The sequence below is a fragment of the Pristis pectinata genome, chromosome 3 (genome assembly GCF_009764475.1).
Source record: "Pristis pectinata isolate sPriPec2 chromosome 3, sPriPec2.1.pri, whole genome shotgun sequence".
In the NCBI taxonomy this organism is placed as follows: Eukaryota; Metazoa; Chordata; class Chondrichthyes; order Rhinopristiformes; family Pristidae; genus Pristis; species Pristis pectinata.
Window position 1 is genome coordinate 77,505,326 of NC_067407.1, and position 16,956 is coordinate 77,522,281.

The 16,956-nt window shown below is 43.0% G+C and overlaps 1 protein-coding gene across 3 annotated transcripts in view; it reads left to right on the top strand.

Annotated features, from left to right (window-relative positions):
• Nucleotides 1–16,956, top strand: part of ninl (ninein-like) — a 96,720-nt gene that overhangs the window by 13,467 nt on the left and 66,297 nt on the right. For all 3 annotated transcript variants that reach the window (XM_052010931.1, XM_052010932.1, XM_052010933.1), the window contains exons 4-5: nucleotides 6,593–6,792; nucleotides 9,877–9,943. In XM_052010931.1, coding sequence (XP_051866891.1) covers nucleotides 6,593–6,792; nucleotides 9,877–9,943 — 267 coding nt within the window. The remainder of the gene's footprint in view (nucleotides 1–6,592; nucleotides 6,793–9,876; nucleotides 9,944–16,956) is intronic.

Here is a 16,956-nt window from a genome sequence, read left to right on the forward strand (position 1 = left end):
TTTCTGTCTATGTACCTGTCTAAATGTCTTTTAAACATTGTAAATATACCTGCCTCTACCACTTTGGCAGCTCGTTCCACAGATCCATCACCTGGTATTCCCTAAAATAATATTAGAGCTGGTCATTCGTGTAATTACTTAACCAGAAGAATTTAAATATTTACATAGGTCAAATTCTTACAATGTTTAAATCTTAAACCCGCGCTTGAAACCATAACCTCCTCACTTGGAGACACTTGAATCACATTACAGAAACCATTGATATAATAGGAATAGGAACCATGATCTTTTCATTTGATTTCCTACTGCAACCTGCAGATTTGTACAAGTACCTTTTTGGAAAGATTTTTTTCATGTTGCTTGCTTTAATAGCTGAAGATCGAATAATGATTCCAGCTTGTCATGCTGAAATCCCCTTTGGCTACTCACATCAAATAAAAGACGATTCCCATTCTACTTTGTCAATGAATAAATGGTTTACTGAGTCATTACCTATCTGGAATTAAAGTTTTCAAGTAGGTGGCTAAATTGTAGTTTATAAGAAGAATGGCTTTGAGTTAGCACCTTTTGATGTAGACAGATATCTTGCAGTATTTCATGAAGTCACAGGGGACCTGGGGATGGGGAGATGTGGAATGATGATGGAGAGGATGTTGGGTTTAGAAGCTCAACTGAAGTTTGAATAGCCCACCAAAGTTATGAAAGGCCCAGGTCTTCGCGAGATGGTCATTGGGCAGGTGGGCTTTGGTTCCGAGAAGATAGTGGGGGAGGACCAAGGACTGTTTCTTTGGTCTTTTTAACAATTAACTGGAGGAGATTTGCTATCCTGAATTTGCGTCAACCATTCAGCTGGATGGGCTGTAGAGAATAACCACTGGGTTAGAATGACTGTACCTACAGCATTTCTGCATGTTTGTGAAGGACACATGGACAAGAAAGGGGAGCTAGGAGGTGGGCAGTGCCGAGAGAGGAACCAGTGATGTGTCCTTGGTGGGCACCTGTCATGGTGGTTTGGGGGAGGGGTAGGAAACCATTGCCAGTAATAGGCTGGCTGTAGTTAACTAAGTAGGAATGGAACCAAGCAAAAGTAATCTTGGAGGGTTGTGTCTTTGAAACTCTCTTCCTGAAGGGGCATGGTAACAGCATCTTTGATCATTTTTAAGGTAGAGTCATAGATTCATAGCATCATATAGCATGGAAACGGGCCCTATGGCCCAACTTGTCCATGCCGACTGTGTTGCCCAGTGAGCTAGTCCCATCTGCCCACTTTTTGCCCATAGCCCTCTAAACCTCTCCTATCCATGTACTTATCTAGATAGCTTTTAAATGTTGCTGATGTGCCCGCCTCAACCACTATTTCTGGCAGCTCATTCCAAATACGCACCACCCTTTGTGTGAAGAAGCTGCCCTGATGTCCCTTTTAAATCTTTCACCCTTGATCTAAAACCTGTAAAGTTTAAGAGATAGTTCGATTCTTGATAAGCAAGGGGGTGAAGGGTTACTAGGGATAGGTGAAAATATGACATTGAATTTACTGTTTTATCAGCCATTGAATGGCAGAGCAAGCTTGAGTGGAGAAATGGTCTGCTCCTGCTCCTAGTTCAATGTACCATCCTGGAGAACACCGGAGAAGATGTGTGGCTGACTGCTTATAGAAAGTATGAGGAAGAACGATGCAGTGAAGGGAATGTCACTTTGGTGCTGTGCAAAGGTTGGAAACTTGATTCGAACTGTTGTGGGAGAGATGATTTGTGGATCTGGAAGAATGAACTTGGATTGGAAAGCGAGCTTGGGTGGAGCAGGAAGTGAAAGATCTGAGATGAGGGTTTTTTTTGGAGAGGGAATAATGAGCGGCTTTGAAGGAAAAGGAGGATAGTTGAGGGAACCATTTATAACATAAACTAAAATGGGAGATTGGGAAGGATAGTTGGATGGCCATGCAACTTTCTGGGAATGGGGCTAGGGTGCAGGGAGTTAGATCCAGCCAATAATGGTGACTTTGGGAAGAAGTGACAAGGCTATCAAATGTCTGTGGTTAGGTAGGGGTTGTTTGTCCTGTTGGGCTAAGAGGCGTATTAGGAGCAGCTCAACTGATGTTCTCTCTTGGCGATTAAAGAGGTGAATGTGGCCCCTGAGGGTGGATAGAGCAGAAGAAGTGATGGCCAAATTTATACACATTTCAGTGTAAAACGAAGGGAAGCTGAGGGCTGTGAGAGCATTGTCGATATGGCTGTTAAAACCATTGTTGCTCACTTAGTGGCAGCTTTCTGTCAGGCAATGGTTAAAGCTAAGAATTCATATAGAATGATTGCAAGTCAGTAACAATCGGGGAAGTAATTAGCTTGTATAAAGTATTTGAGTTTGGGCTGTTAAAGTGGATTATTTTTTAAGAAGAGTTTACTGCTTCCCTTTTACTATGTCATTCAGCATTATATCTTGTTCTGCTACCAGATTGCTTCTGACTCCTGCTGCACATTATTTATTTTTAAATCATAATTACAGCTGACGCAGTCTGTATTTCCTGTACAGTTCCTGGTCTGTGAGATTACAGACAACTTCTGTTTGAAGTAGAATAAATTGGAGCAATTAAAATGTTAGTTTGTCTAGTTCTTGGCTTTAAATACAAAAGGTAACCCATACCCTTGAAAGCCTGGTGGATACTGTATGGTGTGAAACAATCTTATGCTGCTAGGAAGGATCTCCTGATCTGTGATCTTGGCCTTGCAGGCAATAAGCTTGATCACTTTTTGTCCACTTTCTATGTTTATGGAGCCAGTTTTAGCTCAGGTGTTGTCATTCATGGCCTTGAATCAGGAGACTGAGTTTGTGTCTTTTCCCAGCACATCATCAAGGCTGACGATCTTGTGCTGTAATGTGGGAGTGCTGCACTTTTGGAAGTGTGGTCTTCAAATAAGACCGAGGAGTTCTCTGCCCATTTGGGTGGATGCAAATGACCCCACAACACTGGCTCAAAAATCATTCTTTATGATGTTTATCCCTTAAACAACATCCAGTAAATTAGATTATCTCAGCATGGTGTTGCAGTTTGTGGAGTGTACGCACTGACCTTGCGTTTTTCCTAGGTTTCACTGTTTCAGGACCTCATTGGCTGCAGAATTCAAATTCTACCCTGATAGTCCAGGAAAAAGATCATAGAGACGCACAGTGCAGGAGCAGGCCCTTCAGCCCACCATGTCTATGCTGACCACCAAGTACTTGTCTACACTAATCCCATTTGCCAGCACTTGATCCATACAGTGGCATGCAAAAGTTTGGGCACCCCGGTCAAAATTTCTGTTACTGTGAATAGTTAAGTGAGTAGAAGATGAATTGATCTCCAAAAGTCATAAAGTTAAAGATGAAACATTCTTTTCAACATTTTAAGCAAGATTAGTGTATTACTTTTGTTTTGTACAATTTTTAGCGTGAAAAAAAGGAAAGGAGCACCATGCAAAAGTTTGGGCACCCCAAGAGATTTGAGCTCTCAGATAACTTTTACCAAGGTCTCAGACCTTCATTAGCGTGTTAGGGCTATGGTTTGTTCACAGTCATCGTTAGGAAAGGCCAGGTGATGCAAATTTCAAATCTTTATAAATACCCTGACTCCTCAAACCTTGTCCCAACAATGAGCAGCTATGGGCTCCTCTAAGCAGCTGCCTAGCACTCTGAAAATTAAAATAAATGATGCCCACAAAGCAGGAGAAGGCTATAAGAAGATAGCAAAGCGTTTTCAGGTAGCCGTTTCCTCAGTTCGTAATGTAATTAAGAAATAGCTATTAACAGGAATGGTGGAGGTCAAGTTGAGGTCTGGAAGATCAAGAAGACTTTCCAAGAGAACTGTTCGTAGGATTGCTAGAAAGGCAAATCAAAACCCCCATTTGACTGCAGAAGACCTTCAGGAAGATTTGCAGACTCTGGAGTGGTGGTGCACTGTTCTGCTCTGCAGCGACACCTGCACAAATATGACCTTCATGGAAAAGTCATCAGAAGACAACCATTCCTGCATCCTCACCACAAAATTCAGCATCAGAAGTTTGCAAAGGAACATCTAAACAAGCCTGATGCATTTTGGAAACAAGTCCTTTGGACTGATGAAGTTAAAATAGAACCTTTTGGCTGCAATGAGCAAAGGTATGTTTGGAAAAAAAAAGGTGCAGAATTTCATGAAAAGAACACTTCTCCAACTGTTAAGCACGGGGGTGGATCGATCATGCTTTGGGCTTGTGTTGCAGCCAGTGGCACGGGGAACATTTCACTGGTAGAGGGAAGAATGAATTCAATTAAATACCAGCAAATTCTGGAAGCAAACATCACACTGTCTGTAAAAAAGCTGAAGACGAAGAGGGTGGCTTCTACAATAGGATAACGATCCTAAACACACCTCAAAATCCACAATGGACTATCTCAATAGGCACAAGCTGAAGGTTTTGCCATGGCCCTCACAGTCCCCCGACCTAAACATCATTGAAAATCTGTGGATAGACCTCAAAAGAGCAGTGCATGCAAGACAGCCCAAGAATCTCACAGAACTAGAAGACTTTTGCAAGGAAGAATGGGCGAAAATGCCCCAAACAAGAATTGAAAGACTCTTAGCTGGCTACAGAAAGCATTTACAAGCTGTGATACTTGCCAAAGGGGGTGTTACTAAGTACTGACCATGCAGGGTGCCCAAACTTTTGCTTCGGGCCCTTTTCCTTTCTTGTTATTTTGAAACTGTAAAAAATGGAAATAAAAAAGTAATCTTGCTTAAAATATTAAAGAAATGTGTCATCTTTAACTTCATGCCTTTTAGAAATCAGGTCATCTTTTACTTGCTTAGCTATTCACAGTAACAGAATTTGACCAGGGGTGCCCAAACTTTTGTATGCCACTGTATGTAACGGGAAATAAAAAGCTGATATCAGTCAAAGAAACTGCTGACCTCTTGTAAAATCTCAGCTGGCTCACCCGCCCTCCTTGTGACTCCAGTCCTTTGCCAATGTTGTTGATGCAGTCTGGCAAGTTACTGGTATCAAACTCGGCAGTAAACACTCTCATCACGTGTATCACAGCCATTCAAGATGCCTGTGCCCAGCATCTAGACATGACTGGGAATGGGTGATAAAGGAGGCAATGTCAGCCCCCTTGAGATTTTACCTGATATCCAGCTTCTGCTAAGCTGTATGCAGATAGGAGTCGATGATCCCAAGGAAAGAAAAATTACCTTCCGTATCATTCTGCAGAGTTTCAAATGTATGATTCAAATGTTTGAGATGCTACTATCTAAATATACAGTATATAAAGCGATTAGGCTATATGTAAAAAAAGAAAGTATAAAAGCATTACCATATTTAGTATGCATTTTTTGCAGTACCTTCCATTATAAAGAACTTGCATTTATTCAGTGCCTTTAATAACCTTGGATATGGATAAGATGGAAAGTTTGGCAGAGCATTGGCAGATGGAATTTAATCCTGACAAGTGAGAGGTGATGCATTTTGGGAAGTCAAATAGGGGTAGGACATGTACCTTAATGGTAGGGCACTGAGGAATGTTGATGAACAGAGAGACCCAGGGATCTAAGTGCATTATTCCATGAAAGTGGCAACACAATGCGACAGGGTGGTGAAGAAGGCATATGGCATATTTGCCTTCATAGGTCGGGGCATTGAATATAAGAGTTGGAATGTTATGTTGAAATATTACAAAACACTGTTAGAGAGCACTTGGAGTATTTTGTGTAGTTCTGGTCACCACACTATAGGAAGGATGTGATTGAGCTGGAGAGAGTACAGAGGAGATTCACTAGGATATTGCCTGGATTGGAGAACTTTAGTTACGGAGAGTGATTGGATAGGCTAGGCTTATTTTCCCTGGAGCAAAAGAGACTGAGAGGTGACCTGACAGAGATATATAAGATCATGAGAGGCATAGATGGGGTAGATAGCCAGAGTCTGCCTCAGAACTTCAATCACTCGGGTTCGATTCTGACTTTGGATGTAATTTGCTTAGAATGTGCATGTTGTCCTGTGACTTCATGGGTTTCCTCTGGGTGCTGTGGTTTCCTCTCGTCTCAAAGATGTGCGGATTAGTAGGTTAATTGGCCACTGTAAATTGCCCCTAAGTGTAGGTGGGTGGTGGAATCTAGGGAGAGTTGATGGGAATGTGAGGGAGAATGAATTGCAGGGCTAGAGAGAAATAAGGAGAAGGGGAGTGAACTAATGGTTTTGCTCTACTTGGAGCTAGCAGGAATGTGATGGGATGAATGGCCTCCTGTATAATAAATAAATGGAGTCAAGAACTTTCTGAGGGTAGTATATTGGTCAGTGTGGACTGGGTTGTTGACTTAGTTTATTTTGCTGTTTTAATATGACCATTTAGAATGTAAAATGGATATTATTTTAAGTAGATTTCCTACTTAAAGTCCTTTTGGTTTACTGCAGTCTAGTTTGATTATGTGGTTAAAAATGTAACATAACTCCATTTTAAGTTAGGAAGTCTCTTCTAATTCCTTGCAATTGCTCAAATATGTACATTTATTCTCTGATTTTTCTTTAAGAGTGATTGGGGAAAGGTTTTGTTGTAGCTGAGTTTGGATATTCACTATTTTCAGCAATCCTAGAGGAGGTTGAGCCAAAGTACGTCAGGGGATCAAAACGATATGGCCGTCGGTCCTTGCCAGAATTCCTTGATTCTGAGGAGGTCGATACTACAGGTGACTTGGAGGAGCCGTTTCACTTTAAGGCTGAGCCCTTCGTGCAAACCACCAAAAGAAGTCAGTTGAGACGCTCAACATCTCTTGAAAGTGTAGAGGTTTGTCTGGTTTATTTTTCTACCTTCATTTGGCTGGTCTCCCATATTGCGTCCTCTGTAACAGTCTGTATCCTGAACTTCATTGAAACAAGAAATGCTGGAGATACTCAGCGAGTCAGGCAGCATCTGTAGAGGGAGGAGAGAGAAAAAGGGAACGAAAAAGTTTCATGTTGATGACCCTTCATCAGAACTCTGACAGTTTGTTGATCTAAAACGTTGACTGTTTCTCTCTCTGTGGACACTGTCTGACCTGTTGGGTATCTCCAGCATTTCCTATTTTTATATCCAATTTCCATGTCCATGAATGGGCAAAACTGAAGATGCTGGAAATCTGAAATAAAAACAGAAACTGCTGCCTGACTTGCTGAATGTTTCTAACATTTTCTATTTTCATTACGGTTATCTACATTTTTTTTGCTTTTCTGCACAGTCGCTTTCATCTTTATCCCTACTTACTCAGTTTCATTTCTGGTCCAGTAACACCTTGAATATACAAAACTTATATTTGCATTCAAAAGCATTGTTTTCACCCCTCCGTTTATCTGTAACTTCCTCTGGCCACGTAGTTTCTCCTAAAATTCTGCACCTGACCTCTTGTGCACCCCGAACCTCCTGCATTCCACCTTGGTGACGGTGCCTTTAGTTGTCTAGCCCTAACCTGCGATGTTCATCTTTTTCCTTTTTAAGGTGGTTCTTAAAGTCTGCTTTTGAATCTGACCATGTTTTTGCTCAACCTCCTCAATATTTTCTGTGCAGTTCATTTTCCAATTTTGTCTAGTTGTGCAACTTTAAAGCTGTATTAATCCCATTTAATTTTCTTGTTTGACCAACCCCCAGCTGAGAAGATACTCAGTTGCAATGCACTAGATTCTTTTGTAGTCACCAGGTGGCAGCATGGTTTAACGTCTGATTGAAGATGCCATATCTGACAAAGCAGCTCTCCCTCAGTACTGCACTGACATGTTAACTTTTATTTGTTCTTAAAGCCACTGGAGTGTAACTTGAACCTGCGCCTGGAGGTGAGGGGGTTACCACTGTGGCATGCCTGTAGGCCTATTGTGAATTTACTCTGGAAAACCATTTGGGAGGACTGGCCACACTCTCTTTGCTCACATGTTAAGTTTGACCATAAATGTTACTTAGCTCATCCTTTGCAGCCCAATCCTTTCTTCACCTGCTGTTAATAGATAGTCACAGGCTATCAATCTGGAACTGAGATATTGGCCAGCTCTCCACCTAACACTGGTTAAGAAAATAACAGCACCTGTTATTTGTTTAATGTAATTAAACATCCCAATTTACATATGATATAGATGAAGGCCATGTGGCCCACTGAGTCTATGCTGGGTCACGAGCATTCCTATCCCACCACTAATTTTCCTTGTATCCTACCTACATTTCCATTAATGCTGCCATCCACCTACACTAGGATTAATTTACAGTGACCTGTTAACCTACTATCACATATTTGGGATGTGGGAGGAAACTGGAGCACCCAGGGAAAATGCAGGGAGAATGTGCAAACTCCATACAGTTAGCACTGGAGGTCAACATTGAACCTGGTCACTAAAGTGGAGAGACAACAATGCTGACCTCTGTGTCACCCTTAAAGCACTTCACAACACACTTGTCAAGGAAATATTAGCAAAGGTGACTAAAAACTTGGTCATTGAAGTAGGTGTTGAGGGAATGTCTTTAAAAAGAACAAGCACATGGAAAGGTGGAGAGATTTAGAGAAGGAGATCCAGAGGTTGGCACCAACTCAGCTGAAGGCATGGTGGTGGGGCAAAGGTCAGGATTGACAAGAGCCTTAATTGAAGGAGTGTAGAGATTGCCCAGTGCTTAACTCCTCAGCAAATGAAGCAGCTCATTCCTGCATGCAGGAAGACCAAGTCATGGCCTGGTAAGTTGCATTTGCTCCACAAAAGTGCCAGACGATGACCATCTCCAAGAAGAATCTAACCATCTCCTCTTGACTTTCAACAGCCTTTATGTATTATCTAGGACAGATTTTTGGACTGTAAGTGAGTTGAGGATTTTGGGGAATAGTAGGAAAGTGGAGCAAAAAAGTAACTGCTGGAAGATCTCAGCAGGTCAAACAGCATCTGTGGAGGCAAAGGGATGGTCAAAATTTAGTGTCGTGACCCTGCATCAGGACTGAGAGGGTAACCGGTATATAGGAGTGAGAGGGAGGGGTGAGATGGGCTGGTAGGTGATAGGTAGAATCAGGTGAGGTGGAGGATGGTGGGCAGATGGAGCCAGGAGGGGGGAGTTTTGAGACAAAGGCTGGTGTGTGATAGGTGGAAACAGATAAGGAAAAGAGGAAAATGGAGTTGAGTCCAGCAGTCATCTTGGGAGGAGCAGATTCAAGTTCCTTGTTCTTGTAATGGCATTATCAGTTCCCCGTTATCAATGTCCGAGGAGTAACTGTTGACCAGAAACTTAACTGGACCAGCCACATAAATACTGTGACTACAAGAGCAGGTCAGAGGCTGTGTCCTGTAGTGAAAAACTTGCCTCCTGACAGCCAAAGCCATTTTTCCATCTACAAGACACAAGACAGCAGGGTAATGCAATACTCTTCACTCACTGGATGAGTGCAATTCCAACTATACTACACTGTAAAGGGTATTTGATGCTGGCAGTATATGCTGGCCTTGCCAATGTCATCCCCATCCCACTAATGGATAATAAATGTTTGGGTTAGTTAAATGGATGGATAATTTTGTCGGAAAGGGGAATAACTTCCATAGCCCTTTCAATAAATCAAACAGAACATTTTTGTCAACGCTGCAAGGTTCTATGATTTTCAGTGATCACATTATGTCCTCACTAACCTCCTACCCTGACCACTGCACTGTGCTGCCTCGTGGTGAACATCTGTATTAATTGAGACTTGGAGGTCATTGTGATCATTGCGTGAATAGAGACGGTGAGGGGGTTCCATTGTAGTTGTCTGGAGTTGGTGGTGATGGGTCCCACCACCTCAACCCTGAGGTGGATCATTTGCTGAGTGTCCTCCCTCTGTGAGACTCCCCACAGTTTAGCTAGTTCTGAATTTATTGTGGTCATTCTCTGTTGCAGAGCCTCAAGTCTGATGAAGAGCTTGAAAGCCATAAAGAACCTCAACACGAGACCTTTGAAGCACTGGGTAAAATACTTCTTTTAAACAGTGTTAACTTTTAACTGTTGTCTTTTTAATCCAACAGTTGTACAAAACATTGGTTAGACCGCACTTGGAGTGTTGCATGCACTTCTGGTCACTGCTATAGGAAGGATGTGATTAAGCCAGAGAGGGTGCAGAAAAGATTTACAAGGATGTTGCTGAGACTGGAGGGCTTGAGTTATAAGGAGAGATTGGGGGAATAGGCTTGGACTGTTTTCTCTGGAGTGAAGGAGGCTGAAGGGTAACCTTATAGCGGTTTATAGAATTATAAAGGGCATAGATGAGGTAGATAGTCAGTCTTTCTCTTAGGGTAGGGGAGCCTAAAACTGGAGCGCTTAGCTTTAAGGTGAGAGGGGAAAGATTTAAAGGGGAACTGAGGGGCAGGTTTTTCCACAGAGGGTGGTGGGTATATGGAAAGAGCTGCCAGAGGAAGTGGTAGTGTCGGGTACAATTGCAACATTTAAAAGACATTTGGACAGCTACACGGATAGGAATGTTTTAGAGGGATTTGGGGCAAGTGAGACTAGCTTAGAAAGGCATCTTGGTTGGCATGGACAAGTTAGGCTGAAAGGCCTATTTCAGTGCTGTATGACTCTGATAACAACAGCTTGCATTTTTACAAAGCAAAAAATGGGCTGCTGGAGGAACTCAGCAGGTCAGGCATCATCTGTGGAGGGAAATGGACAGTCAATGTTTTGGGTAGAGACCATTCATCAGTCTAGGTTCCAGCATCTGCCATCTCTTGTGTCTTCATCTTGCATTTTTACGTCTCTGGCATAGCAAGACACACAAAAGCTCTTCATAGGAATAGTAGACCACTTGACCCTTCACAGGGAGCATTACAGACAAAAATAACAGAGGTAAATAGGAGATGGTGGTTCTAGTGAACAAAAGCTTGGACAGAGCAAGGAGCACCTTAGAGTGGAACAGGGAGAGGTTTAGCAAGAGGATTCTGGAGCTTGTGGCTGAGACAAATGGAGGGACGTCACAAATGCGGGATGTAGAGAGTGGGCATGTGTTGGAGGTAAGTGTTTGAAGATAGCAGAGCTCTTGTAAGTTTGGATGAGTACATGAAGATGGAGAGGGGCAGGCTGTGTAAGGATTTGTATATAAGGAAGAGAAATATGAAATTAAAGCATCGTTGGAGCAGGTGCCAATGTTGATCAGCAAGTATGAGTGATGGCTGAATGGGATGCAGAGTCCTGTTAAGGCACCGGAGGCTCCTGTTGGCTCTCTGCAGAGCAACCCAGCTGGTGCCACGTTTCTGCTCTATCCTCATACCCCTGCAAATTTGTTTCCCTCGAATGCTGATCCAACTTCCGCCACCCTAGTTAGAGAGTATGAGGACATTACCACTTGCTACGTAAAAATAAAATGTTCTTTGTCCCATCTCCCCTGCAGCTCTTGCCAACCCTTAATTCTGTGCCCCCTAGTCCTGGTACCACCAGCAAATGGGAACAGCCTTCCTTAAAGATTTAATGAGATTAAAGGTTTTATTACGGAATTAAGACTTGGTGTGCATTAGGATCCAAATTAAAATGACGTAATTTCCAACTAACACTCATGGGAGTTTAGTGTCTTTTATAAATGTTTTTTTTTACGAAGTTCTGGTTGTCAGAGTTTCCAGTTTACTCTTCATGAAGTCAATTCCGTTTTCCCTGGGAGCATGAATTTTCTTGAACTCAAACTTTCTGTGAATTTCTAATGCGGATTACAATTGGACATATGTTTCAAATTAATCCTGGCTGTCTGCTACCCAGTCCAAAATTACACTGACTGAGGTGCGAAACAGCTCTCTGGTAATGGCGAGGAGCTGTGTTGTTGGCTGCTGAAAGAGGCGACTGTATGGACAATTAATGGGTGGGTTGGTTGATTTTAATTTATCTTTGTAATTTGGCTCTGTTTTTTAATATATTAATCTTAACTTAGGTTCTGAGAAGATATACTCAAATGGAGTTTGTGAATGCTTTGACCTTTGCCCAGTGCCGACAATTGCAGCTGGTGGTGTTTAACATTGAGGTGGTGGTACAGTGGAACAGATCGTGTTGTCTCCAGCAATCTGGGGTCCATCCTGATCTCAAATCAGATTTATTATCACTGACTTAAATTACATGAAATTTGTTGTTTTGCAGCAGTGATACAATGCAAGGGCATAAAAAATTATAAATTACAAAATAAATAGTGCAAAAAGAGGGAATAACAAGGTAGTGTTTGTGGGTTCATGGACTGTTCAGAAATCTGATGGCAGAGGGGAAGAAGCTGCTTCTGAACTGTTGAGTGTGGGTCTTCATGCTCCGGTAGCACCTCCCCGATGGTGGTTACAAGAAGAGGGCATGTCCCAGATGATGAGGGTCCTTACCCTCACCATTCCAATGCTGTCATTCCAATGCTGTCTGTGTTGAGTTTGCGCATTCTCCTTATGACTATGGTGGTTTCCTCTTGGTGCTATGGTTTCGTCTCAGATCACAAAGATGTGCTGGTTGGTAGCTTAATTACCTGCTGTACGTTACTCCTGGTGTAGATGGTTGGTTGGAGAATCGGGATGGAGTTGATGGGAATGTGTGAGAGAGTCGTTTATAGGCAAATAACTTGGGGAATCAGGCTTTCAGAGAATGAATGGCCTCATTCTGTATCATAAGAAAACATGAGAAAAGTCCTTCAAACCTATAATGTTACTTTGCTGTAAACATTTTTCCTTTCGCGTATAATGGGAGTAATGAGTTACAGATAAAGTTGTGCTCCCATAGATTAGCAATCCTAGTTATGTAAATTAGACTATTTACATAACCCACCTAATTAAAAGTTGCTATTCACAGCTGTTTCTCAGTCTTTTTACTTTTCCACCTGCTTCTCGGGTATACTTTGGTGACAGAATGATAATTTCAGTTCCCCTGTTATCCTGGTTTACCAGAACGATATTTGGGAGTATCCCAGGGAGACTTGGCTTTTCTCACACCATGCTCCACTTTCCCTGGTGAAAGGACAGGCTGCGTAAACGTTCTTGGGATCATTTGTGGGATTTTATCAAAACCGGATGGTTAAACATGGTTGGTACCAGTCATGCTTTTGGCGCACATCTATATTCCTATTCTGGGTCCTGGCTGTGTGCTATGCGTGTATGTGCTCGGGTTGCTGGGCCTGCTCAGTGACATGTAGCACAAAATTGTTTTGTGTGGAGAGCCCACTGAAGAGGCAACAGGGGTTTAACAGCTGCTTTGAGGGGCCTGAGCTTACTTGTCTTCTGCTGGAGGACCTAAGGTGCTATCTACTTCCAACTTCTTTAAGCATAGTGGTTGCTCTCTCTACCCTGCTATAACCCCTCACCACTCCATCACTGCCATAGTCCTCAGTCTTCATCAGTCATCTCTCTGATCCTCTCCCTCAGACATCTCTTTCCGCACAATCCTTCCTTCCCCATGTTCCTCCCCTTGACTTCCCACAACAAAATCTTCTCCACAGGGTTCCTACACAGTTGGTGGGTTACGGTCCTTTCTGTGTGATTAACTCTGAGTCCTGTTCTTTGGAGCACAAAGCCTTAGGTCTTCTCAGCTGTCTTACTTGTAACTGGTGTTCCCAACTCACACCACCACTTTCCAACCCTGAAGCAGAAGTAGCTGGGGAGTGCCCTGATTGAGGTGTTTAGGATAGTTCCATCACGAGTCTCTACCAGACCCTCCCCCCTCCCCTCCCCTGTATTTTGGTTCCCTCCGATGGGCAGAATCTGGAAGGGTGGGGCATAAACTTTGAACACAGTTGCTGTTCCACTTGTGGGTAAAATCAGAAAGCCCCTTTTCACACCAAGGTAGTGGAAATCTGGAGCTCTCATGTCCCCAGAACCTGTGGAAACTGGGTCAACTGGAGCTTTCACAACTGAAATCTCAGATGATTAGATGTATGGGCTTGAAGAGGTGTGGACCATTAGTTGGCGAATGGACCTGAGGTATAGAACAACCATCATTCAATTGAAAAGTAAACGAGCTCAAAGGGAGGAACACCTTGCCTTGTAACATAAAATACCAAAAAAAATTGCCATTCTATAATGGGGAGTTGGAGGCATTAAAACAAGAGGAAGGGAAATGCAGTCATTGTAAATCTGAATATTGTGACTACTGAATGTACATTATGAATGAAGCTTAGCATCCAGGGGTTAAAGATATTTTCTATGTTCAGACCTACTTTTCATGTATTAAAATTAAGTAGCCTTTGCATCACTGTACAAAATATAGTCAAATTTTTGGGGATGATTACACTTATCTCTAAGGAACATTTAAGCATGCAGGTTAGACTTTGCATATAAGACAGATAAACAATAGAGTTCCCATTGAACACTGCATTGAAATCCAACCTGCTTCTGAAACAAACACCTGGATGTGGGTTATCTCTGAATTAAACTATTCAAATGTTCTCCCAGCTAGCCTCCAACCTTCCAGCCAATGCAAATGAGTGCAGCCAAAGCACCAATTCCATTATGCCAATGCACTAAATCCTGCTCACCTTATACCTCCATGCTCACTGACCTTGTTTAGTAATGCCTCAGTGGTCTCTTCCCCTCTAGGGTAAACATCTTTTTAAATTGTTTAAGTAGGACGTGCTCCTTTCAAACAAAAAAGGGAGTGTGTTTTTGCCAGTCTGATAGGTAGGGCTTGTTTTGGTCCCACCCGCAACCATTTACGCAGCACGAGTTCTATGATGTACATGGCCTCGACAGGTAGAATCAAGCTGGCTGGACATTGTTAACTAACTCTGCTACCAACAAGGTTTAATGCTGGCAGGTGGGGAAATGAGTGCTTGTATTGCACTGCTGGTGGTGGTGGGAGATCAGAGTCCTGGGGGGGCTACAGCTGGAAGGTTTCTCCTCACCTTGGCCTTAGCCAGGGCCCCACTCTCGATTTGCTCCTCTCCCCTCCCTTTCTCTATAACCTTCATCAACCCCTGTCTCTACTCCAATTCTGATTTCCTCCCTCCATCTAATACCCTATCAAAGTGTTTAACTCTATCGATATATTACACTGACACCCACCCTCGAGTTCCATTGTACCTACAATCTCTAGTACAATTCTAGAGACCGAGGGCTAAAGGGCATAAATATTTTTGGATCTTTGTTTCATAATCTTTTGTAACCATATTACTTTGTAGACAAACTAGATTGACAGGGGGATGGGACTCTGAGCAGGAGCAAGTCATGGGATAAAGCAGTAGCCAGTGAGAGCAAGTTTAGTAATTGGAATAGCCAGGGGCACCGTAAAGGGAGGGAAAGGGTTACTCCATTAAACTGCATTTATTTCAATGCACAAGGTTTAACAGGTAAGGCAGACAAACTCAGAGCGTGGATTGGCTCTGGGGACTGGGATGTTATAGCCATAACAGAAACATGGCTGAGAAAAGGATAGGAAGGCAGCTCAATATTTCAGGATACAGGTACTTCAGGTGTGACAGGTACAAGTAAGCGTGGAGGGCTGTTACCTTTTTGATAAGGGAGGATGTAACAGCAGTGCTTAGAGATGAAGTTTTTGGGGGATTGTCCAGTGAGGCCATATGGGTAGAACTTAGGAACAAGAAGGGGAGGGTCACTCTAGTGGGGCTGTATTATAGACCCCCCCCCCCCACCCCCCCAATAGACAGCGGGAACTTGAGCAGGTGTGTAGAGAAATTGGTCATAGTTGTAAGAATATTAGTGTTGTATCAGTGGGAGATTTTAATTTCCCTGGTATTGACTGGACTACCCAGAGTGTTAAGGACCTGGATGGGGTGGAATTTGTGAAATGTGTCCAGGAAAGTTTCCTGAGTCAATATATAGAGGGCTCTACTCGGGAGGCTGCAATACTGGACCTTCACTTAGGGAATGAGGCAGGGCAAGTAACTGAAGTGGCAGTCAGTGAGCTCTTCAGCCCTAGTGACCATAATTGTATTAGTTTTAAGATGAGGATGGAGAAGGACAGGACAGGTCCACAGATCAGGGTCCTAAACTGGAGCAGGGCTAATTTTGGGGGAATTAAGCAGGATCCAGCAGAGGTAGTTTGAGTGAGCCTGTTTGAAGTGAAAGGAACAAAAAGCAAGTTGGAATGTTTTAAGAGTGTGATATCAAGAGTCCAGGACCAGCATGTTCCTGTTAGGATGCAGTGTAAACCTGGCAAGTTTAGGGAACCTTGGCTGATGAGAGATATTGAGGCTCTTGTCAAGAAAAAGAAGGAAGCATACATTGGGTTTAGATGGTCAGGAATGAGTGAATCCCTCGATGACTATAAAAAGATTAAGAATACTCTTAAGAGGGAAAACTGGCAGGTAGGGTTAAGGAAAATCCCAAGAAGTTCAATAGCTATATTAGAGTAAAAGTGTGGCTAGGGAGAGATTAGGTCCCCTTAGAAATCAGCAGGGCCACCTATGTCTTGAGCCGCAGGAGATGGGTGGGATTTTTAATGAGTATCTCTCCTTGGTGTTTATTGAGGTTGCTCAAGAGGTAAGGGAAACAAGTGATGTTTTGGAGGATATTCGTATTACTAAGGAGGAGGTATTGCAGTCTTACAGCACATTAAGGTGGATAAATCTCCAAGAACTGACCGAGTACGTCCTTAGACTTTGTGGGAGGCTAGAGAAGAAATTGCGGAGGCCCTTATGGAGATATTTGCTTCATCGTTAGCCACTGGTGAAGTTCCTGAAGATTGGAAGGTGGCTACTGCTGTTCCATTGTTTAGGAAGGGTAGCAAGGACAAGCCAGGGAACTACAGGTCGGTCAGCCTGACATCAGTAGTGGGGGAGTTACTGGAGGGGATTCTGAGGGACAGGATCTACCAGCATTTGGATAGACAGAGTCTGATTAAGAGGTGTCAGCATGGATTTGTATGTGGAAAGTTGTGCCTGACGAACCTTTTAGAGTTTTTTGAAGAGGTAACCAAAAAGGTAGACGAGGGTAGGGCAGTGGATGTTGTCTATTTGGACTCTACCAAGGCCTTCAACAAGGTCCCACATGGTAAGCTGGTCTGGAAGGTTAGGTCCCATGG